Raw genomic sequence first — 22,443 nt, 5'->3', positions numbered from 1 at the left:
ATACTGTATGCTAACACATATATATAGACTCAAAAAAAAAATGGTTCTGATGAACCTAGGGGCAAGACAGGAATAAAGACATAGATGTAGAGAATGGACTTGAGGACACGGGGAGGGGAAGGGTAACCTGGGATAAAGTGAGAGTAGCGATGACATATATACACTACCAAATGTAAAATAGATAGCTAGTGGGAAGCAGCCGCACAGCATAGGGAGATCAGCTGGGTGCTTTGTGACTACCTAGAGGGGTAGGATATGGAGGATGGGAGGGAGACGCAAGAGGGAGGGCGTAAGGGGATATATGTATACATACAGCTGATTCACTTTGTTGTACAGCAGAAACTAATACAACATTGTAAAGCAATTATACTCCAATAAAAATGTTAAAAAAAAAAAAAAAGGCCTTAAACTCCTAAGCTCTGGCCTTGACCCATCGCCCAACCAGACTGAGGGGGCATGCCTGCCCTGTTTCAGAGCCCAAGCCATGTGAGACCTCAATGACTTGACCTGTAGGAAGAATGTCTTTGTTTTCCTGATTGTCCTGCAACCTTGGTTGAGGCACTCTGGCCTCAGTTTGTTCATCGCTAAAATGGTGGAGCTGCCCATTCCTTCTCACAAGCTCAGGTGCCTTCTCCACATGGGATGGGGATGAGACCATAGAGAAAACCATGCTTTTGAAACTAAACAGATGTGTCCTGTCTATTCTAACAATAGGTTAGATGTCCATCCTCTCACCTGGCCTCAACTTCCCTGCATTCTTTTTTTTTTTTTATAAATTTATTTATTTATTTATGGCTGGCATGGGTCTTAGTTGCTGCGCGTGGCTTTCTCTAGTTGCAGTGAGCGGGGGCACTCTTTGTTGCAGTGCACGGGCTTCTCATTGCAGTGGCCTCTCTTGTGTGGAGCACAGGCTCTAGGCGTGCGGGCGTCAGTAGTGTGTCTTGCGGGCTCTAGAGCGAGGCTCAGCAGTTGTGGCACACTGGATTAGTTGCTCCGCGGCCTGTGGATCTTCCTGGACCAGGGCTCGAACCTGTGTCCCCTGCATTGGCAGGCGATTCTTAACCACTGCGCCACCAGGGAAGTCCATTCCCTGCATTCTTGAAGGCACTGGATCCATCTCAAAAGGGGGATGCAGGTCTGAATCTCTAGGGCTTAGGGAGGGGGGTTTTGTCTATAAAGCATATTTAATTTTATGATTTTACATTTGAAATAAAGTAAATATCCAGAAAGAAAAGCAGCAGGCCTACAGCCAATGGTTTCCCCATCAGTCAGAGGGGATAAGTGGGAGTTTTATCTTTGTCAAAGAGGAGCCTGGGCTTTTTGGGGGTTTTTTTAAAAACTTTTTTTTTTTAATTTATTTATTTTATTTATTTATTTTTGGCTATTGTTGCTGCGCGCGGGCTTTCTCTAGTTGTGGCGAGCGGGGACTACTCTTCGTTGCGGTGCACGGGCTTCTCATTGTGGTGGCTTCTCTTGTTGCAGAGCACGGGCTCTAGGCACACGGGCTTCAGTAGTTGTGGCTCATGGGCTAAGTAGTTGTGGCTCGCAAGCTCAGTAGTTGTGGCTCACGGGCTCTAGAGCACAGGCTCAGTAGTTGTGGTGCACGGCCTTAGCTGCTCCGTGGCATGTGGGATCTTCCCGGACCAGGGCTCGAAACCCGTGTCCCCTGCACTGGCAGGCAGATTCTTAACCACTGCACCACCAGGGAAGTCCCCAAACCCATGCTCTTTCCTCTACACCATGCTGCCTAATGTGAGATTTTGGGAGGGACAGCAAACACAGTTCCTCTCTCCTTGACCCTACCCCCGGGGGCCCCAGGATCCTGCTGCGGGGAGGCACTTACTTACACCAACCCTCCTCCAGAGGCCTTGAGCTCCCCTGCTGTGCTGACTCAGTGACTCTGCTCAGCTCAGCCCGGCCTATAGGCATTTGAATCCCCAGGGCTGCTGCCCACTGGTCACTGCTCCATAACCAGGTGGTGCCCAGCCCAGGGCCCCAAGGTCCAGCCACCAGAAGGGAGTTGTGTTGGGTGCTCACCTGCTCACTGTGGAGGGTCCTAAATCTGCAACTCAGGTAACTGGGAAACAAGTGACTGGGACTTAACAACCCCAGGTTGCTGGGGCCAGGTGCCTGCCGAACCCGGGTGCTAGGCTGGGTTGGACTCTGCCCACCATCAGCAAAACCACATTACCCGGGAGGCTTAGAGGACAGATGTTCTGGTTAACTGGATTTGCCAGATATCTTAAGGCTAATTTGCAATGCCTTTTAATGCCTGGCTTTAATAGCAAAAAATTAGAAAGACCAAAATGTCCCGCAATGTAAGTTGTTCATTTAATGGAATACTATGAAGTCATTCCAAATGTTACAGAAAACGTTCAGCAACTGGAGAAATTGTTATATATATATATATATATATATATTTAATTTATCTATGTATGTATGTATTTATTTATTTGGCTGTGTTGGGTCTTCATGGCTGCTTGCAGGCTTTCTCTAGTTGCGGCGAGCGGGGGCTACTCTTTGTTGCGGTGCTCAGGCTTCTCACTGCAGTGGCTTCTCTTGTTGTGGAGCATGGGCTCTAGGTGCACGGGCTTCAGTAGTTGTGGCACACGGGCTCAGTAGTTGTGGCTTGTGGGCTCCAGAGCGCAGGCTCAGTATTTGTGGCGCACGGGCTTAGTTGCTCCCTGGCATGTGGGATCTTCCCAGACCAGGGCTTGAACCCGTGTCCCCTGCATTGGCAGGCAGATTCTTAACCACTGCGCCACCAGGGAAGTCCAGAAATTGTTATATTAAGTGAAAAGTTTCAGAACAGTAGGACAGAATTAGCCCGTGTTTGTAAAATAATTTTTTTTTTTTTTTTGGCGGGATCTTAGTTCCCTGACCAGGGATTGATCCTGGGCCACAGCAGTGAAAGTGCCGAGTCCTAACCACTGGACCACCAGGGCATTCCCGAAAAATATTTCTTGTATATAGATATAATAGGAAAAACATGAGAAGACACTAAAACGTTAACCGTGCTATCTTTGGGTGTTAGGATGACAGACGACCTCTTCAACATAGATTTTCTTTTGTCGAAAAGATGGTACATTTACATGGTTCAAATTCAAATAGTACAGAACGTTATAAAGTAAAAGTAAGTATCCCTCCCATCCCTGTCTCCTAGTCACCCAGTCTCTCCCTGCAGGCAACCTGTGGGGTGCTGTTTCCTATATATCTTTCCAGATATTTTATGCACATAAAGTATATTTCCCCCCTTCCCATTTTATGCAAAAGAGAGCACGTCTACACCTTACCCCCAATACTTAGCAGCTTAACACATTTATTGTCTCAGTTTCTGTGGGTGGGAAATCCAGGTGCAGCTTAGCTGGGTACTCTGTCTCCACACCCCTCACAGGCTGCAGTCCAGGTGTCAGACAAGAAATGTGTTCAGCTAAGTTTTGGGGTGATTGTTACCCAGCAATAGATAACTAATATAGACATGTAGGCTATTTCCAGTCTTTTGCTATGATAATATTACATTTGCTTCTTAATCTTGTGTTTTTCTGTTTTCTTATTGCATTACACACCCATAATCAGGTCTACTCTGCCCACAGAGGATGGTATCTTCCTGTCATTCCTTGCTCAGAGAAATCAACAGATATTGAGCACCTACTGTGTGTCTATGATGCATTTCAGTGGTTTCCAATTACCTATGGAATAAAGCCCCACCGCTTGGCCTGTCATTGAATACCTGCCATATTAGGGCTTTCTTAATCCACATGAGGGAATGGGAACGTCCATGTATTAGGCAGCCCTGTCAGCAGCACTACTCAAGATCAACCTGATTAAAAGCATGGATGCTAGAGCCAGGCTGCCTGGGTTCCAACCCCAGCTCTGCCACTTAGCAGCTATGTGACTTTGGGCAAATTACATAATCTCACTGTGCTTCAGTCTCATGACTTGTAAAACAGGGATGAGTACCTATCTCATAGGGCTGTTGTGACAATGAAATGAATCTTTAAAAATTTATTTATTTATTTATTTTGGCCGCACAGCATGCAGGATCTTAGTTCTCTGACCAGGGATCGAACCCGTGCCACCTGTGGTGGGGACGAGGAGTCTTAACCACTGGACCGCCTGAAATGAATTTTATGTTAAGTGCATAGAACAGTGCCTTGCGCAGAGTAAGCAGTACATGAGCAATAGCTGCCGTCCACATACAGGGAAAGTGAGGCCCCCAAGGAGCAGGTTAAGTGACCTCCCAAGGCCATACAGCCATTAAATCTGTCCACTTTTTTTTTTTTTTTAATTTTTGGCTGCATTGTGTCTTCGTTGCTGTTCCCGGGCTTTCTCTAGTTGCGGCGAGTGGGGGCTACTCTTCGTTGTGGTGCGCAGGCTTCTCATTGCAGTGGCTTCTCTTGTTGCGGAGCACGGGCTCTAGGCTCTCGGGCTTCAGTAGCTGTGGTGCTCGGGCTCAGTAGCTGTGGTGCAGGGGCTTAGTTGCTCCATCGCATGTTGGATCTTCCCAGACCAGGGCTCGAACCCGTGTCCCCTGCATTGGCAGGAGGATTCTTTTTATTTTTTTTAATTTTTTGCTGTGTTGGGTCTTCGTTGCTGCGCGCGGGCTTTTCTCTGGTTGCAGTGAACAGGGGCTACTCTTTGTTGTGGTGCGCAGGCTTCTCATTGTGGTGCTTTCTCTTGTCGCAGAGCACGGGCTCTAGGCGCGCGGGCTTCAGTAGTTGTGGCACATGGGCTCAGTAGTCGTGGCTCACAGGCTCTAGAGCGCAGGCTCAGTAGTTGTGGCGCTCGGGCTTAGTTGCTCCACGGCACGTGGGATCTTCCCGGACCAGGGCTCGAACCCGTGTCCCCTGCACTGGCAGGCGGATTCTTAACCACTGCGCAACCAGGGAGGTCCCTGTCCAGACTCTTCTCTCACACTGACTCCCATCTCCAATGCCCTTCACTCACCTCTTGTATTAGTTATCTATTGCTGCCTAATGATATTACCACCATCTTGGCAGCTTGAAACACATTTACTCACTCAGTTTCCAGGGGTTAGGAGTCTGGGCCCAGCTTGGCTGGGTCCTCTGTAAGGCTGCACTCACAGTGTTGGCAGGCGGGGCTCACCTGAGCATCAACTGAGGAAGGCTCTGCTTCCCAGCTCAGGTGGTTTTGGCAGCATCTGGTTCCGTGCAGACCGCTGACCTAAGAGCTTCAGCTTTTTGTTGGCTGTCGGCAGAGGCTACTTTTGCCACCTTGACACTGTGACCCTCGGATTAGGGCAACTCATACATGGCAGCTGGTTTCTTTAAAGCCAGCAAGACAGATGTTGCAATGTTATGTCATTTAATCATGGAAACATCTTGTAGTCAAAACCCAACACCCATCTCTTACCCACACCCCACCAATTTGGAAGCTCCAGTCAAGGGTGTTAAGTGAAGAGATGCCTGGTTTGGTACTGGGAGTTTTCCTGGGGACCCAGGTCCCATAGCTGGGATTCCAGTTGGTGATGGAGAGCACCAGACTATTCCCTGCCCCCCAGAGACCCCTCAAAGTGCTTTTCAGGTTAGTTTTTTTTTTAATTTTTATTTATTTATTATTTTTATTTTTGGCTGTGTTGGGTCTTCGTTTCTGTGCGAGGGCTTTCTCTAGTTGCAGCAAGCGGGGGCCACTCTTCATCGCGATGCGCGGGCCTCTCACTATCGTGGCCTCTCTTGTTGCGGAGCACAGGCTCCAGACGCGCAGGCTCAGTAGTTGTGGCTCACGGGCCTAGTTACTCCGCGGCATGTGGGATCTTCCCAGACCAGGGCTCGAACCCGTGTCCCCTGCATTGGCAGGCAGATTCTCAACCACTGCACCACCAGGGAAGCCCCAGGTTAGATTTTTTGACTGCTGTTTCTTCATCAGCTGCCTTATCAGCACCATTATGAGTAATGGTTCTGGATGTGTTACCTGATTCTACATCAAGGTGATTAAGGTCAAATTATAGAATGGGCACCTGCTAGTGCTTTATATGCCTCATCTGAGTGACATTTGGCTTAAGGAGCCCGTGGTCACACATTTACCAGTAGACAACCTAGATCAAAGCCCAGGCCTGTCTGCAGGACCCAAGGGCTTACCTTCAATGGTATATGCTTCTGGTTAAGGGTCTCCTCTAACTCTAAGCTTCCTCTTTTCTAGCCTCTAAGCACTTATAAAGAAGATGGGGAGTAACGGGAAGCAGACACAAAGAAGTTTACTACTCCTGAGAATCCCCTGTTGCAATTTCCTTTTCCTTATTCAAAGGACATGAGGATCCTCAATTCCAATTTTCTTTGTCCTCCCTTACACAGTTTATTAGCCAGAGCGGCCATTTCTATAACCAACAGCAAAAATGCATCTTTCTTACAGAACCCACAGACATGACAAGCACCGAGGCCTTTATCTTATTTTTTGGCCTCTGTGTGCCCGGACACCCTTACTATTTAGGAAGATGCTTCTATGGGGAAGTCTTGGTGGGAGGCAGGACTCTCCTCCCACATTAGAAGGCAAGGAGCCCAGAATGTCCCAGAATGGCAGAAAGACTGTCTCTTCTATGCAGAAGGGAAATTGCTGGTTGCCTTAGGGCAACAGGGCCAAATTCCCCTACTGTGGCCAATCTGTCGCCATGGCCCCAGACTTTTTTTTTTTTTTTTTTTAAAGAGCCATTGATTTTTTTTTTTTTTTTTTTTTTTTTTAATGGGATTTAGCCCCAGACTTTCAAGTCTGGACAAACGCTCAGTGGCGAGAGGTGGCTGAGGCATCCTGGAGGGTTTGGCAGCCATGCCGCCAAAAACACTTCCATCTTTGACGTACACTGACAGAGTAGAAATATTTATTTTTTATCTTAGAAATCTGGTCCCACAAAGAGGCCAACACTTTTTTTCAGTTCATCATCTTGACCCTTCAAAAAGGAAATCTTTCAATTAAGAGGTAACGTATGTCGATAAAAGCAATTTTAGAGGTGTGCTCAGATAAAATTATTTCTTATAAAATTATTTCTTATAAACCAGGCAACCCTAGACTTCCAGTTGCTTCAGAACTCCTGTCTGTCATGTACAGTCCCTGAAGGAGGAAAGAAAGTAAGAGGTTGTCTGCAGACAAGGCACTTCAGAAACCACCCAGGAGAAAACCCAAGTCCGCCAGGAACTGCGCTGTGAGCCCGGAGAGCTGCCAGCGAACGGGAAGGCCAAAGCCCCACCTATGTGAGAACAGCTGCCACTTTCCAGCCCAAACACTGTCACACCTGGTTTCCAGCGCCTGCCCGGCCTGGCAAACACGGAAACCAGGCCCCATAGCCGAGATGAACACTGCTTCCTGGGGCTCGGAGCAGCTCCTGCGACTGACAGTGAGGAATGCTTTCAGAGGCCCCTGCGGGCACAGACTACAGGAGCAAGCCTTTTGCAAAGACAATGAGTTAGTGCAGATCAGCATGTCAGCAAAGCGAGTATCAAAAAAATCTTAAAAGTCTGGTTAATACTCTTGATTTCCCTCCTGATTATCTGTTCAAGCTGCAGCCTATAACCTGCTAGAAATCAGGAAGGAATCCCTCCTCTTAAGGCACCTGACTGGAATGGCTACAGCCAATGGGAGTGAGGAAAGCCCCCCTCCAGACAGTGATCACGTGACACCTGTAACCCGCCCCCCGAGAAGGGCTGATCTGAATCCAGGCAGCACACTCGACCCCTTCTTTTGCTTCAGGGGCTTGTGTTTAATACGAGTCTTCGTGATGGAAGAAGTCTCAGAGTCTCTCTCATGTCAAGAGGACAGACAGGGATAGGGATCCTGGAACTCTTCTCCTGTGTTCTGGCTGCACACTCGAATCCCAGGAAACAGTGTGACATGGTGCCAATTTACTGCCTAACACGCCCAGTCTGTCAGGAGAGTCCAGGCAAGGAAGAGGAGAGGAGAGAGTCATGCTCCAAACAGAGGCTGGCCAGGGAGTGCTTCATCCTCCTTCCTTCCGCCCAGACGAGGCAGCTCCTTTCCGGAAGTTGTATGAGGAAAAAGAGTTGCGCTCAGGTCAGAACTGGACCCAGCCTGTGCCTGGCTGAGTCTGGCTGGAGGTCGACCTGGAAAGGTTAGATAGGGAGGGGTGGGAGATTTCAGATATCTGAAAATACAAAGCAGATAAAATGTGACTTCTTTCTGGGCAGAAGGAGCTCCAAAAGGCCAGTCCCCGAATATTCTAGAACAGGGGTCAGCAAACTACAGCCCAGGACTAGACCAAATCTAGTCCTCTGCCTGTTTTAGTAGGTAAAATTTCATTGGTACAGAGCCATGCTCATTCATTTATATACTGTCGGTGGCTGCTTTTGAGCTACAAGAACAGCGCTGAGTAGCTGGAACAGAGACCACGTGGTCTGCATAGTCTAAACTATTTGCGTCCTGGTCCTTTATAGAAAATGCGTGCTGACTCCTGTCCTAGAGCTTGTCCACATAAACAACTGTGTGACTAGTATTTAGCATCTCTTCACCCTGACGCCAAGTAAAGGCTTGAAATTTTAAGGAAGCAGAAAAGGCAAGAGACCCTGCCTCAGAGGTCCCATGACAATGGGCCAAGGCCAGAACCCAGGTTAACTCTCAGCCCAGTATCCTAGGGTAGCTGCAGGGGAGGAGGGGAAGAGGGAGGTACTGGTGACAAGCCAAAGCACTTGGTGAGGTGGTTTAAAGACCAGAAAGAGTTGCAGAAGGTGGCTCCAGGCCACCCAACAGTGGACACCAGCAAAAAGCCTTCCCGGAGAGAAATATGCCTCCCAAAGTGGGCACTCTGGGGCTCTGTCCTCTGGCTGGCCGGAAAATGTCTGAATCAGAGCTGTTGCTCCCAGGTTTTTGAGAGAAACAGCCTTGGCCCCAGTCCCCCACAGAGAACGTGACCCTCCTCACCCTGTGGATTTGGTAAAGTCTCCCCAGATGTCGGCGGTGGCAGTAGCGGCAGGCTTGGGCTGCGGCCAGGACACAGTGGCACCTCCTATTGATGTCCCCAAGTCCGAAGGGAAGGGAGAGAAGAGAAGGAGACAGAGGAGTCAGAGACCTCCCCGCCTGGTTGTCTCAGTGACCCCGAAATCAGACTCAAGATTCCAGGTGGCTGAGAAAGACACACACAGAGAGACGTGCTTTGGGGCAACAAAACACCTACAAGCAGCCACATTTCCACTGTCTTCTTACGAGTCCTTGAGGGGCTCCTGGAGACAGAGCAGAAGGCCACATACCCGGTGGAGGGGAGGGGTACCAGCAAGGGCGAGTCACACGCCATCACCCGTACCTGAGGCTGACCTCGTTTCAACCGTTTACGTTGGAAATCTGTTTAAAATTTACTGTCTCCTGCCCTGACCTCTTGGATGGAGAATGCCCACCAAAACCACAAGGTCGTCTTCATATAAAGTCCTCAGTCCAGAGTCTGCATCAACAAGCTGAGACAATTCTGTGCCAGACAAGTACCAAGTCCTGGGAGCCAAACTGGTTAGGGGCTGGGGAGAGCCTTCCAGAAGTAACAAAGAAGTGGGCATCTGTGTGTATCTCTTTTTTTTTTTAAACAAGTGTGTGTGTGTGCAGTATTTTGGGGAGCTGAGGGCTGCACTGTAGGCTTTTGGCCTTTGGACCTCTCCCACTATTATACTTATATGTTATATTGCCAGTTTATACTTTTTACTGAATATGTGAACTAGTTTCTACCATTTTACTTTGTATTTTCTGTTTACCTCGCTTAATTTCTTTTCTAATTTACCTACTTTTCATAAGAATGATAAAGTTTAATTTATTCCTTTCAGCTTTTTTTTTTTTAATCCCTGGGCTGTTCTGGAAGCTATAGATAGCATTATCAGTCTTTCCATATCTACTGCTTAGAATGCCTAGAGTTCTACCATTTTTAGTTATACAGCTGTGTGTATCTCTTCACTGAGGTGGGTGGCATGATGGGGCAGCAGTGCCTGCTTTTCTGTCTTTCTGGCACCTCCCCCAGTGCTGCCAGCTGTCTTTTCTGAAGGCCCTGTGCCTGCCACCCTCCGCCTTCCCACCAATTTGCTATGTCTAGGGACTTCCCTGGCGGTCCAGTGGTTAAGACTCCACGCTTCCACTGCAGGGCGCGCAGGTTCGATCCTCGTCAGGGAACTAAGATCCTGCATGCCGCGTGGTGTGGCAAAAAAAAAAAAAAAAATTTTTTTTTTTTTTTTTTGCTATGTCTAATGTGCTCTGGGCTGGGAAACCAGATAAAACTAGGGCCCCCTCCACAGTTTAGTTCTGCAGTTCACCAAGTGCTCAACGGACATTATCTCATTTGAACTTCATCACAGTCACTGGAGGAAGACAGGCCAGGACCAGCTGTTTGACTTTATGCAGGTTACTTAAGTCTCAGTTTCCTTATCTCTAAAATAGACAGTAACAGTGACTACTTCATAAGACTGACTGGTCTGAGGATTAAATAAGTTAATATACGTGGAAGGCTGAGAACAGGCCCAGCAAGCAGTGATGATAATGATGACAACATCACTAAAATGAGAGCTGACATTCAGTGAGTGCTTACAACGTTCCAGGCGTTGTTCTGAGTGCTGTACGTGGATTGGCTCATCTGATCCGCACAAGAAACCTGTACCGTAGGGATCATTACTACCCCCATCCTACAGATAAGAAAACTGAGGAACAAAGTAGTAGGCAATTTTCTGAATTTGAACTCAGCCAGTCTGATTTTGGAACATAGAGTAAGTGCTCAAAAAATGTTAGCTATTCACAACTCTCATTACCTGACACCATTTTGTTTGTAAACATGCCAACTGCCTGTCTCACACATTAAAACATAAGGCCTTGAGAGCAGGGACTTGGGCTGTACCTGTAGTATCAAAAGGGCCTCAAACACTACCTGGCACATAGCAGGAACTCCATACTGGCCATTAAAAATGCACCAGCAACGGAGGGATGGCCTAAGACAGTGGCTCTCAGACCTTAGTGAGCACACAAATAACGTTAAGTATGCAGAGTCCTGCCCCTGTCCCTGGTGATGCCAAGGCAAGTGGTCCTCTGACCTCACTCTGAGAATAACTCCTAGGGTCCAGGCAGGGGTGCTCCCTGACTGCTACTCCTGCCACTCTCCTAGATTAAGATATTCCCCACAGGGCTGAGGTTTGAATCCTGACCTCCAGATAGGGGAGCCAATGTCCATGACCCTTAAAAGGGAAAGAAAGCAGGCTTCTTGTCTGGATCCTGCCCCCCATCCCCCCAAGATGCTGGTGAGAGCTGTGTGGAGAAAGTGGGCTGGTGACAGTCACCCAGCCTGGGGAAGGCCAGGAGCATCAAGCCGGGCTGGGCAGGCAGGGTGGGGACGTTGAAGGACTGGGCTGGCATCCCAGCACTGCCAGAGGCTGGCACGAGGCACTAACTTCTGGAATCCCAGTGTCTCCAAAAGGCATTCCCTACACCCTGGAACAAGCACCAGTGCAGCCTGCTGGGGGAGCTGCCTCTCAGCTTTCCAGCACCCAACAGCCTCACTGAGGAGCTTGCTTCCAACTAAATCTCCAATTTTATTTCCCAGCACTCACTTTGGAATACTTATGCTGCCTTCATCTCCCTAAACACACCCAGTGTTTAAAAATTAAAAGTCTAAGCCTTATTCATGCTCTTCTTCTGTCTGGAATGGCAAGTGTCCCCTGCCCCAATCTTCTTCCTTCAAGGTCCAGTTCAATGCCACCTCTTCCATGAAGCCTCCCCAGATCATGCTGGCTGGTAGTTAGTCTGGTCCCCATACGTCTGGTCTCTGTGCCCATGACTCCTCTCTCCTATTATACTGAGCTCCCTGTGAGCAGAGACCATGTCTCCATCACTTACTCACTCACTCAATGAGCAGCCTCTGAGAACCAGGAACCCACATGCTGATGATTTCACAGCAACAAATGAGTTGTAGCCCCTGCCCATCAGGGGGACAGACGCCCTGAAGGGGTAAGTGGTGGGAAGAGAGGAAGCCCTTACCCAGTGTGGACAGGACCAGCTTTGTGGCACCCACCTTCCAGTTTGTCACACACGGGTACTAAGTGTGACAACTGTGAGCGAAGGAGGGAAAGCCATGGGGCCCCAACTGCCAGAGAGGAAGAAGAACCCAAGGGTGCAGGTTTAGCACCAAGAATAGTCACCCTCGAGCACTGACCTGAACTGGGAGCAACTGCTGGCTGGACGATGGACGCCCCCACAGACAACTGCTCCCCAGGGGGAGGGATCAGGGTGGAGGTTTTCCCCCCTGGGGGAGGGGGAAGCAGGCTCAGTCCTCCTGTGCTGGCGGGCCGGGCTCGGGGAGTCCCAGCTGCTCCTTCCTTCTTCTTCATGTTCTAAAGAGAGGGGAGGAATGCGAATCAGTCAGTTCTGCTGGAGTGCCTCTGCGATCAGAAAATTTCAAGAGGAGGCCCAAGGTGACCCCTGGGCCCCAAACGTCTGTATCACCAAAAGATGGTCAAGAGCCATCCATCCAGCACTTCCATTGTTATGGGGTGTATTCAATGCATCACAATTCTAAAGCTATCACAAATGCTTTTAATTTAAAAACTCAGCACCCGACTTCATTAATCATCAGGGAAATGCAAATCAAACTACAATGATATACCATCACACACCCACCAGGACGGCGAAGACGTAGCATATCAAGCACTGACAAGGGTATGGAGCAACCAGAACACTCATAGTCTGCTGGTGGAAGTGTAAACGGAGAAAACCACGTTGAAAAACTGAAAGGATCTTTAAAGCTGAACGTATGAACTGACGCCCCTGCCATTCCACCCCTACATGGACCCAACAGAAATGCATACATATGTGCACCAAGAGACACACATTTGAACATTCACAGCAGCACTACTTGCAATAGCCCCAAACTGGAAACTACCTAAATGTCCACCATCAGTTAAATGGGTAGATACTGGGATACATTCTCATAACGGAGCATGCCACAACGAGAATAAAGCAACTACACAAAACAATATGGATGCTCTCACAAATACTACACTGAGTAAAGGAAAGGAGTCATACACAAAAGGGTATGAAGTGTATGAGTCAATTAATAAAACACTGAAAACAAAACCTAGGGTGTTCAAAGTCAGCACAGTGGCCACTCCATCCTGTGGGAGAGAGCAGGAGAGGGGCTTCCAGAGTGCTGATAATCGTCCACTTCTTGGTCTGGGGGCTAGTTTGTAGGAGTAAACCTGGTTTTTAAAAATTCACTGAGTTCTACATTTATAATGTGTGCACTTTTCTGTACGCATATTATACTTCGACAAAACATTTAAAAAAGAAAAACAAAAACCTGAACACCCAGGTGAACCAGAAACCAGAGCAGCTCAAAGGTGAAGACGACGTGGTTCCCACCTGTCAGGAGAGCAGCAGCTTAATCATGTGCTGAGACCACAGCCTGAAGGCAAAAGCCCTCAAAGACCTGGGCCTGAGGCCAGCTGTGCCAGTTATTTCTAGCTCTACGACCCTGGGCAAGACCCTCAAGCTCTCTAAACCTCAATTTCCCCACCTATAAAAGGGGAGGATGTTTAATTCGCATGAGAAGTACCTAAAAAAACACTACCTGGCACACAGCTGATGCTCATTAAATGTTAGTTTCCTCCCAGCAAGATAGAGATTCACATCCCCAACAGTTCACTGGACATGACCTGGATTTTCTCTTAAGGGCCAGCTGGCCAACTTCAAGGGTCCCAAACCATCACCAGCATGAAGCAGAAAAGAGGAGAAAGAGATAGTAAGTAAAGAGGAAGAGCGTTATTTTAGGGTTACAGACTTTCTTCAGAAAACAAATCCAGTGGGTCCTTGGTTCCCCCGAATCACTCATCTCCACCCCCATAGCCAGGTAAAGGCCAAGTCTTGGCTGTCCAGCCCAGCTCGACCTTTCCCTCTTCTCCACAGGAGCTAACGGGGGAAAGCCAGATGTAGGGCAGCTCAGGACAAGACACAGGGAGCCAGGACAACACCACCAGCAGAAGCTGCCCATGACTCCCAGTGCCCACCCTTGAGGCTTTCCTGCCCAGAGTGCTGCCAAATCTTCTATTCCTCAAGGCTCAGACCAAGACACAGCTTGGGATGAGCACACTGACCCCACACCCCACCCCGGCCCCCAAAAGCCAGGACAGAAACACCAGCCCTGGCAGCAAGTGACTGATGTTCCTCAAAGCAGAGGTGTGGCACATGCCATTCCCTCTGCTTGAACCACCCTTTGACCCCTCTTCCCTTGCTTACAGGTCGCTTCTGCCAGGAAGCCTTCCTTGGTTCCCCCTAACTCTGGACTGCACGCTCCTCCTCTAGGAGCTCATGGCACTGAAGACATCCATCCCTAGGTCGCAGAACCATCCCGCCATGTTGTAATCACACCCAGACTCCCCCCCCAATCTCAGCTCAACTCTGAGCTCTATGACAGCAGAGCCCTTTCGTTTGCCCCCAGCACAGTACCTGGCACCGGGCAGCTGCTCAATAAACATGTGCTGAACTGTGAGAAAAGAGTGATGGGCTCTGTACTGGGCTTGGTGTGGTGGCCATGACAGCCAAGTGAGGATGGGACTCACTGCAATGTTGAGCTTGATAGTCTGGCCCTCCTTGAAGCTTAGGTCCAATTTGGGACCTTGATCTGGGTTCTCGGCTTGTTTTGCAAATTCACACTGCTGTTTCACCCACCTGGGGAGAGAACAGGAAGGAAAAGGTGAGGAAGAGGCGAGCTGCCCTGCATTCATGCACTCACTTCATTCACACCTGCCACCAGTCCAGGACGAGGCTTTTACTGCAGCAGCGGGGTAGAAACTGAGAGCAGCTTGGGAGTTAGGTGTGAATTTAAATCCTAGTTCTGACGCATAAGCAGCTGCATGCACGTCAGTTTCCTCATCAGCAAAATGGGATGACAACTCTCTATGCCTTAAAGACTGCTATGAAAATCATGAGGTCACTTATGTAGAGAGTCCTAACACTGGTCTTTAGTCCTCAGCATGTGGCATGAAGACTAAGACAAGTTCTCCACACACCTCCCAGGGGCTTAAAAAGTAGATGGTTGAGACAGGACAAGTGCCCAGAAAGTACTGAAAGCAACAAAAAAGGTCTCCTACCCTCCATACAGCACCCCTCTTAGCAGCCACCCGGAGCAGAGGAGCTAGAGGGGCCCACGAGAGCAGCTGCACACTCCCCGCAGCCAGAGGTGGAGGCCTGCAGATGGCAGGGCAGAAGTCTTTCCTGCCCATTTAGCTTCAGAAAGGACCACGAGGGTGTGTGCTGAGTGGCCTGGGAATCCGAGCATCGCTTATCACAGCATGGAGGGACAGGCCCAGAAAGGCCAAAGGAGCCTGACAAGGACTCTGGCCGCTCAGGGGCCTGATGAGGGAAGAGATGTGACACCTCAAAGGCTGGGCCAGCTGACTGGGGTGGCAGAGATGCGCCTCGGGTAAAGGAAATGACTTCAAAGCAGAGATGAGGACTGGCAGGGTGCAGAGAAGGTGACCTGCCCCGAAGGAGAAGTGAGTTTTCCTGAGGCTCTGCTGGCAGACATACCACACACAACCACCTGGGTATCCTAACCTGGGAGACCATTCTGTCCGGGGAAAGAGGGAGGAGGCATGAGTATGTGTCTCCTGGAACCACTCACTTGAAATGGTCCTGCAAGGCAACATTGAAGTCAAAGGCATCACCTCGGTCCCCGAAGCCAATTCCAATAAACGCCCGTCGCCCTGGGGGATAACACACAATCAATCCCACTTCCCAGAGGCAGAGAAAACCCTTCTCAGAGGAGGAAGCTCCAAGTCCCATGCGTACCGTTTCCATCTTCGATGCGGATAACGAAGTACCTGCTGGAATCCATCACGCTCTCCACAGCTGTGCCTGGAAACTGATCCACTGGGGCCTGAGCAAAGAGCTCCCCTGAAAGCATAAGGGAGGGTGAGCCTTGAACACCCCCCAGACTATTTCTATCACATGACTGGGGCCTTTTCCTGAGAGGCAGATGGGCAAACCTGACTCTGGGTTTCAAGTCAAATCCACTTTGGCCGAAGGGAAAACAGAGGAATATAACCAAGGAGAGGTTTAAGTCAGAGGTGGCTTACAGGTCAGATCCAGCTCACAGTTTCAGCATTTTCAATTTAACTGCCAAACACTTCAAAATCAGATTACTTGTAAAATAATCCACATGTCTGGCTTCTCTTAAAATCAAAAGCTCTAGCAACGCTGGGCCTCCATTTCTACATGAGAACGACGGGCTGGAGCTGCTGGCCACTCATTCCACCTGCCTCAGCCATTCACATCCATGGCCCGCACCCCCAGGGCCCTGGCTCAGGTAGATCACACCTTCAAAAAAAACCTGGTGCCTGAGGCAGGCCTTTAGAGGAGCAGGTGAACCCAGTGGAAAGGGGGGAGGGTTTTTGCACTCACAGAAGAATCTGAAGCCAGTGGATTTAAACTAATCTCAGGCCAAAAGAGCAACTGCTTTTAAAAGGAGCTCTTGTGAAATGCATCCCCTTATTAACTACGGCTCTCCAGGGTGCAGTGCAGCACACACCTTCTGTGAACATTTACGACTGGCATCATTTTTTGCGTGTGCTGATCTCAGTTGATGTTTTAAGTATTTAACCAATAGTTTCTACTGAATCCTATGGTTCAGAGGTGACTGTGCAATTAAGGCTGAACTGAATCCAAATCGGTGGGCTGAGTTTGTAGCTTCTTGTTAGTTTCTCTGCCCTCTCTAGTTTGGTACCTGGGGACTGGGATTCACCTGGATGCCTTCAGCCTAGAGCAGTGGTTCTCCACCATGGCTGATTTGTCCCTCCCTTCCACCAAGGGACATCTGGCAATATGTGGTGACATTTTTGTTTGCCACAACTTAGGGGGTGCTACTGGCATCTAGTAGGTAGAGGCCAGGGATGGTGCTAAATATCTTAAATGTGACTTAGACCACAACACTCAGCTGGCCCCAAATGTCACTAGAGCTGAGGCTGAGACACTCCGGCCTGGAGTGATTGGAAAGTGAGAGACGAACACGACCCAGTGGGCATGACCTCGAGCTAAGAGCATCCTGGGTTGGGTCCTGCAGGTGAGGCTCAGCTTTGAGCAGTGGCTGGTACACCAGGTGTGTACCTTAAAGTCAGTTCCCAAGGCCCCTAGAGAACAGGTGTTGCCATTCCCTTGTGACACCACCTGGGACATCCCAGCAACTCTGACAGCCAGAGTTCTCTGGCCTAGCCACAGCAGCTGTCCCTTCAAACTCCTCTGCCACCAATGCTCAGTCATGCTCAAAACAAATCAATGCTTTGGGTCACCTTGCAGTTCACAAAGCATTTGGATAAATATGTGCTCACTTCGTATTTCCAACAACCTTGTGAAGTAGGAGCTAATGTGATCCCCATTTCACCAAAAAGGAGGCCAAGGTGCCAAAGGTCACGTGGCTTGCCCAAGGTCCCACAGTTCAGACAAAAGCGATGCAGATCTGAGAAGAGGCAGCCAGTTTTGCCTATGAATCTTTGCATTTTATTTGCCCCACAAGGAAAATCTCTACATGTTAGAAAAAATAAATGACCGAATGCCGGGGCATCTGACTGAGCCCGATTCCGGCTCTGGGTGCGGGGGCTGGCACTATTCCAGGCCACGCTGCCCTCCACAGCTCACCCAGAGGCCCCGGTGGTGCAGGACTTCCAGAGAGATTTCACCAAAGGTGACAACTGCCAGCTGACCCCAGCACAGCCCAGCTTGGCTTGTACTCTCACCACAGAAAGAGCTGAAAAGGACAGTTTCCAGTTCTTTCAGTTAATGGGTGTGGTCAGTCTGGGAGGTTACCATTTGGTCGATAAGCAGAATTCCTGATTAAGAACCTGAGCTCAGCAGCAGAGGGCTATGCGTCTTCACTTGGCTTATCTTCCAGGCAAGCTCCAAAGCTTCCTACTTGGGACCAACCTGCAGGTCTTCTCTCCCTGGGCTCCAAAATTAGTATTTTCTTAAGGACGCCCAAAAGAACAGGTGCTTGACAGGAAATACTTCCTTTTAAAATAAAGGCTGGGGGAATGGAAGCGGCTTGTAAGTATACCCGGGCCTTTGATTTCCAGGACAGGGTCCCACGATCCCTGAGTGGCTTGGCCAGGCCCAGGCCGCCCGTCCCTTCACAAAGTGGGAGGTATGGTACCACGCAGACCTCCCTTGCCTTTACCTGAGGTCCTGTCCTCCAGCTTGATGTAGGCCACCTGCCCTTTTGCAGTGATCCGCAGCCGGCCACTCCACGATGGCTGGTCCAGCTGCCATTCCGCAGCCCTAAAGGGACAAAAACCATTGCGCCTCTGCCAGAGGTTCCTGCTCCACTACTCCAATGCTGGGGGTGGGAATGGGAAGGGCATGTGGGCTGCCTGCTCCAGACCAAGGGTTGGCAAACCTTTTGAGAGAAGAGCCATACGATCTCTGTCCCAACTACTCACTCTGGTGCTGCGGAGGGAAAGTAGTCATGGTGCATGAGCATGTGGGTGCTTTAATTATTTTAACCAAATATTTTCTACTGAGCATGGCTGTATTTCAGTGAAACTTTATGGACAATCTGAATTTCATATAATTTTCACATTATGGAATATTCTTTCAAATTTTCCCCAATCACGTAAAAACCATTCTTAGCTTATGAGCCAAACAAAAACACAGTGGGTCGTAGTTGGCCAACCCCAGTTCCAGATTATAGAGACTGTCTCTGAAGTAGGATTCCAGTTTTCTTTCTGTAGAGAAAGCAGCTACCAGGGCCCATGGTTTGTTTATGACACTGCTAGGCTGCAGTGGTCAGAGCAATCATTTGGGACTGCTGAGACCACCTTGAAGGAAAAGGAGAGAGGGGAGCAATCATCAGTAGAAGAGAAAAGGAGAGCAACAGGACATGTGGGATAAGTGAATGAGCATTCAAGAAATATATTCTCAAAGGTATCCTAAGAAGAAATAAACCCAGGAAACCACAGACCTATCACAATGGCCTCTTTTGGCTCTTTTAAAGTATTAACTTCATATTTTAGTTCTAAGAAGCAGCTCAGTAAAACCCCCCAAAAGCAAAAACCTTGGGTGTTTCCAAGAGGCTTTTCTTGGAAGTCCCTTAGCATATGCCAGGACTTGGAGAGACACCATTAACTGTGGACGCAGATTGTTTTGAAGGCCACACAAATGCAGACTCTCGATTCACAAGTCAGCTGACTCAGTTTCAGTTCCTCTTATCCCGGGAGGAGGCCTTAGACTCAAGATAAGCAGAGTTCTGAGGCTGAAGTGCAGGGGTTGGCAGTTTCCTCTATGCCAACCTAGCAAGCCCTAACACTTGGTAACCTCGATCTCTTGGGACCAAGAGGGACCAAACTCATCCTACTGAAGGGGATGGGGGCAGATGATCACCTCTGGTTTGATGGCCCATCTCCAGTTTGACGATAGAAAGCAGAATGTTTTTTTGTTATTATTACTATTGTTGCTTTCATATTATTTTAAAATTATGTCATGGATGTAGTAGGTGTTCAATAAAATATTTTTTCACTGGAGAATCAGCTATAAGGGCTTCCCTGGTGGCACAGTGGTTGAGAACCCGCCTGCTAAGGCAAGGGACACGGGTTCGAGCCCTGGTCCGGGAAGATCCCACATGCCGCAGAGCAACTAAGCCCGTGCGCCACAACTACTGAGCCTGTGCTCTAGAGCCTGCGAGCCACAACTACTGAGCCTGCAAGTGACAACTACCAAGCCCACGTGCCACAACTACTGAAGCCCACAGGCCTAGAGCCTGTGCTCCGCAACAAGAGAAGTCACTGCAATGAGAGGTCCGCTCGCCACAACTAGAGAAAGGTCGCGTGCAGCAACGAAGACCCAACGCAGCCAAAAATTAACTAATGAATTTTAAAAAAAGAAAAGAAAAGAAAAGAAAATCAGCTATAAGCCCACATTAACACAATTGGAAAGTAACAAGAGGCCCGGTATGTGGACACTCCACCATGCTTGTGGCGCAGGCCAATCCTGTATTTCCAACTAACTTGGACAAACATGGCTTTCAAGAGCCCCCCCACCCCCGGTGGCACAAATAGCCATAGGCCAGGTTGTCTTTGTCAGGTACATCTTATTTTCTTTTAATATTTTTCTTCTTTGATACATGATGACAAAATGCAAACAGTACAAGGAGATATCAAGTCAAAGAAAGTCTCCTTCCAACCCCCATTTTCCTCTGGTGGGGTAGTTTCCTGTGTTCCCTTCTACACACTCTACGTTTACAAACACGGGTATTTATTCCTCTCAGGTGAACATTTCACCAGCGAAGTACGGATGGATGCTTCCCAACTGCCACAGGCTGTGATAAGGACTGCAGTTCGTGCCAAGGAAGCTGGGCAGGGAGGGGTCCCTGGCCTTTCAACATCAGCTTAAAACTCCCCGGGGCGGGTTCTTTTGACCGATTCTGGGCTCCCTTTCTGCCCCTCGGGGATTTCTGCCAGTGACAGAGTGCCTTTCCCGAAGGCTTTTCAAGGATCCCTTCAAGGCCATCGGTTCGCTCTGAAAAATACAGGTCTGTGACACCACCACTCCTGACCACGTTTAGGGTCCCTGGCAGCCCACCTGGGTCCCCGGCAGCCCGCTCGGCGCTAGATTCGGCTTTCACGCCTTCCCCACTGCCGGGAGCCCCATGCGTCAGACTGAGAAAGGCGAAAAGTCTGGGTCCCCCTCCCTGCTCTGGCCTCGAACTAGAAGAAACCGCAGCATTACCTCCCCCCGCTCCCTGCCCCTCGCCCGTCAACTGGCGGGGCCGTCCTCAGCTCCCACAGTGGGCGTGTCGGGGGCGACAGGGAAGGGGTTAGGTGGTGGCTAGCCTGGCCCGGCGGCGGGTGGTCACCTGTAACCACGGTTGGTGGCCCGCGGCGGGATGCGGTAGACGTGGACCTCTGGCTTGACACACAGAACAGACTCGTACTCGCCCTCCTCCATCTCGACGTCCGGAGCCCGCCGGACTTCCGGCTCCTTCCCCGACGCGGGGCGGAAGCCGCGCGACTCTATGACCCATGTCAGGCTAGAGCGGCATCTCGCGGGCCTCAGCCGCTCATCGCCCACGCGCCCTCTGCTGGAGGCTCTGGCTCAAGACATGCGGCGGACGGACCCAGGAGCCAATTTGATGCGGACTGGGGTTGTCTGGGTGTTTTCTCTTCCACAAGGTCTCGCGGGCCGCAAAGAAAACTTTATTTAATACAGATCCCACTGCAATCCATTGTCTGGTTGTGGGTCATCCCCATCGCCTCAACACTTACACCTGGTGTCCAGTTGGCTGAGATTCAAAGCTGTAGCTACTTAGCTCAGCTTGACGCCTCTCTCTCCTCCAGCCTCCGCTTCCCTCCGCTTTTCCTGAATGTCCTGCCATCTCCTGACTCGTAAGACGCGACTGAGGCTTTTCCTCCTAGAGAAATCCTTACCTGTCCCACTAGCTAAATGCGATGTCCTTACCCTGCCACCCTTATCCTTACCCATTGTGGGTCCAGGGCCCCTGTTGCCTAGACTCAGCAAAAGGTTGTATTCAAAGAAGCAAAGTTTAGTAATAACATAAATAATTTTAAAAGTATCCCAGTCTTAACTTGGATTTCTCACAGAATCTTATAGGAGTTAAAAATGTCTGACCAGAGTCAAATTCTCAAAATCTCTTCTCCTCCTCTACCATTCTCTCATTCATTACACAAATATTTAATTAAGTGCTTACAATGTGCCAGGTCATCTGTGGGGCACAGCTGATCCCAAATTCACTAATTCACTGAATGCTCCCAAACTTTCTCTACCTCCTTCTTCCCTCTCCTCTCTCTCTCCTTTCACTCACTCTTCATAAGCTCTTTATTATAGGATTGATCTACCCTCTTAAATTAAAAAAAAAAATTATTGTGGTAAAATATACATAACATAAACTTTACCATTTTAACCATTTTAAGTGTACAATTCAGTGACATGAACTACATTCACCACTATCTATTTCTAGAACTTTTCATCATCCCAGACCCTATACCCATTAAGCAATAACACCCCATTTCCTGCTACCCACCCCCCACCCCTGGTAATCTCTATTCTACTTTCTGTATATGAATTTACCTATTCCAGATACCTCATATAAGTGGAATCATACAGAATTTGTCTCTGTGTCTGCTTATTTCACTTAGTATAATGTTTTCAAGGTTCATCCATGTCATAGCCTGTATCAGAATTTCATTCCTTTTAATGGCTAAATGATATTCCATTGTATGGTGTAAAAAAATTAATAAACAGAAACCGCAATTAAATAAGAGACCAGAATGGGGAGCTCTTACACCTTGGGATGATAGCAGAGCCCAACAGGAAGAAGAAAGACTCCTCTTCTTTCCTGGCAAGAATTCAGCCAATGAAAAGCCATGAACTCTTTGTTTACTGTATCCTTCTTTTTCCCAACTTCCTTTCCCCCTCTATAAAAGAGTTCTGCTTCCCTTGCCCTGAGAGAACTTGAATATGGCGGGC

General features: G+C 49.0%; 1 protein-coding gene across 2 annotated transcripts; it reads right to left on the bottom strand.

Annotated features, from left to right (window-relative positions):
• Positions 1 to 6,707: 6,707 nt before the first annotated feature.
• Positions 6,708 to 20,938, bottom strand: NECAP2 (NECAP endocytosis associated 2). Of its 2 annotated transcripts, XM_036874396.1 has the most exons (8): positions 20,813 to 20,938; positions 18,140 to 18,240; positions 15,763 to 15,867; positions 15,596 to 15,677; positions 14,532 to 14,640; positions 12,131 to 12,308; positions 8,884 to 8,968; positions 7,685 to 8,069 (listed from the first exon to the last, which is right to left on the bottom strand). In XM_036874396.1, exons 1-8 carry the CDS (start codon positions 20,902 to 20,904, stop codon positions 8,021 to 8,023), a joined length of 801 nt encoding a protein of 266 aa, XP_036730291.1. In that variant the 5' UTR covers positions 20,905 to 20,938; the 3' UTR covers positions 7,685 to 8,020. The 2 variants fall into 2 exon arrangements, with proteins under 2 accessions (XP_036730300.1, XP_036730291.1); XM_036874405.1 differs by lacking the exon at positions 8,884 to 8,968 and having other exon boundaries at positions 6,708 to 8,069; positions 20,813 to 20,932.
• Between the last annotated feature and the right edge of the window lie 1,505 nt (positions 20,939 to 22,443).

The sequence above is a fragment of the Balaenoptera musculus genome, chromosome 1 (assembly GCF_009873245.2).
Source record: "Balaenoptera musculus isolate JJ_BM4_2016_0621 chromosome 1, mBalMus1.pri.v3, whole genome shotgun sequence".
NCBI classification, from domain to species: domain Eukaryota; kingdom Metazoa; phylum Chordata; class Mammalia; order Artiodactyla; family Balaenopteridae; genus Balaenoptera; species Balaenoptera musculus.
Note: the sequence above shows the minus strand (reverse complement) of the source record. Positions and strands in the feature narration are given on the sequence as shown.

Coding starts and splice junctions, on each gene's coding strand:
- NECAP2 (XM_036874405.1), bottom strand. CDS start 20,904: ATGGAGGAGGGCGAGTACGAGTCTGTTCTGTGTGTCAAGCCAGAGGTC. Junction 18,241..20,812: donor GCCACCAACCGTGGTTACAG/GTGACCACCCGC, acceptor TTGTCCCTTTAG/GGCTGCGGAATGGCAGCTGG. Junction 8,070..12,130: donor AGCAGTTGCTCCCAGTTCAG/GTCAGTGCTCGA, acceptor TAACCTTTCCAG/GTCGACCTCCAGCCAGACTC.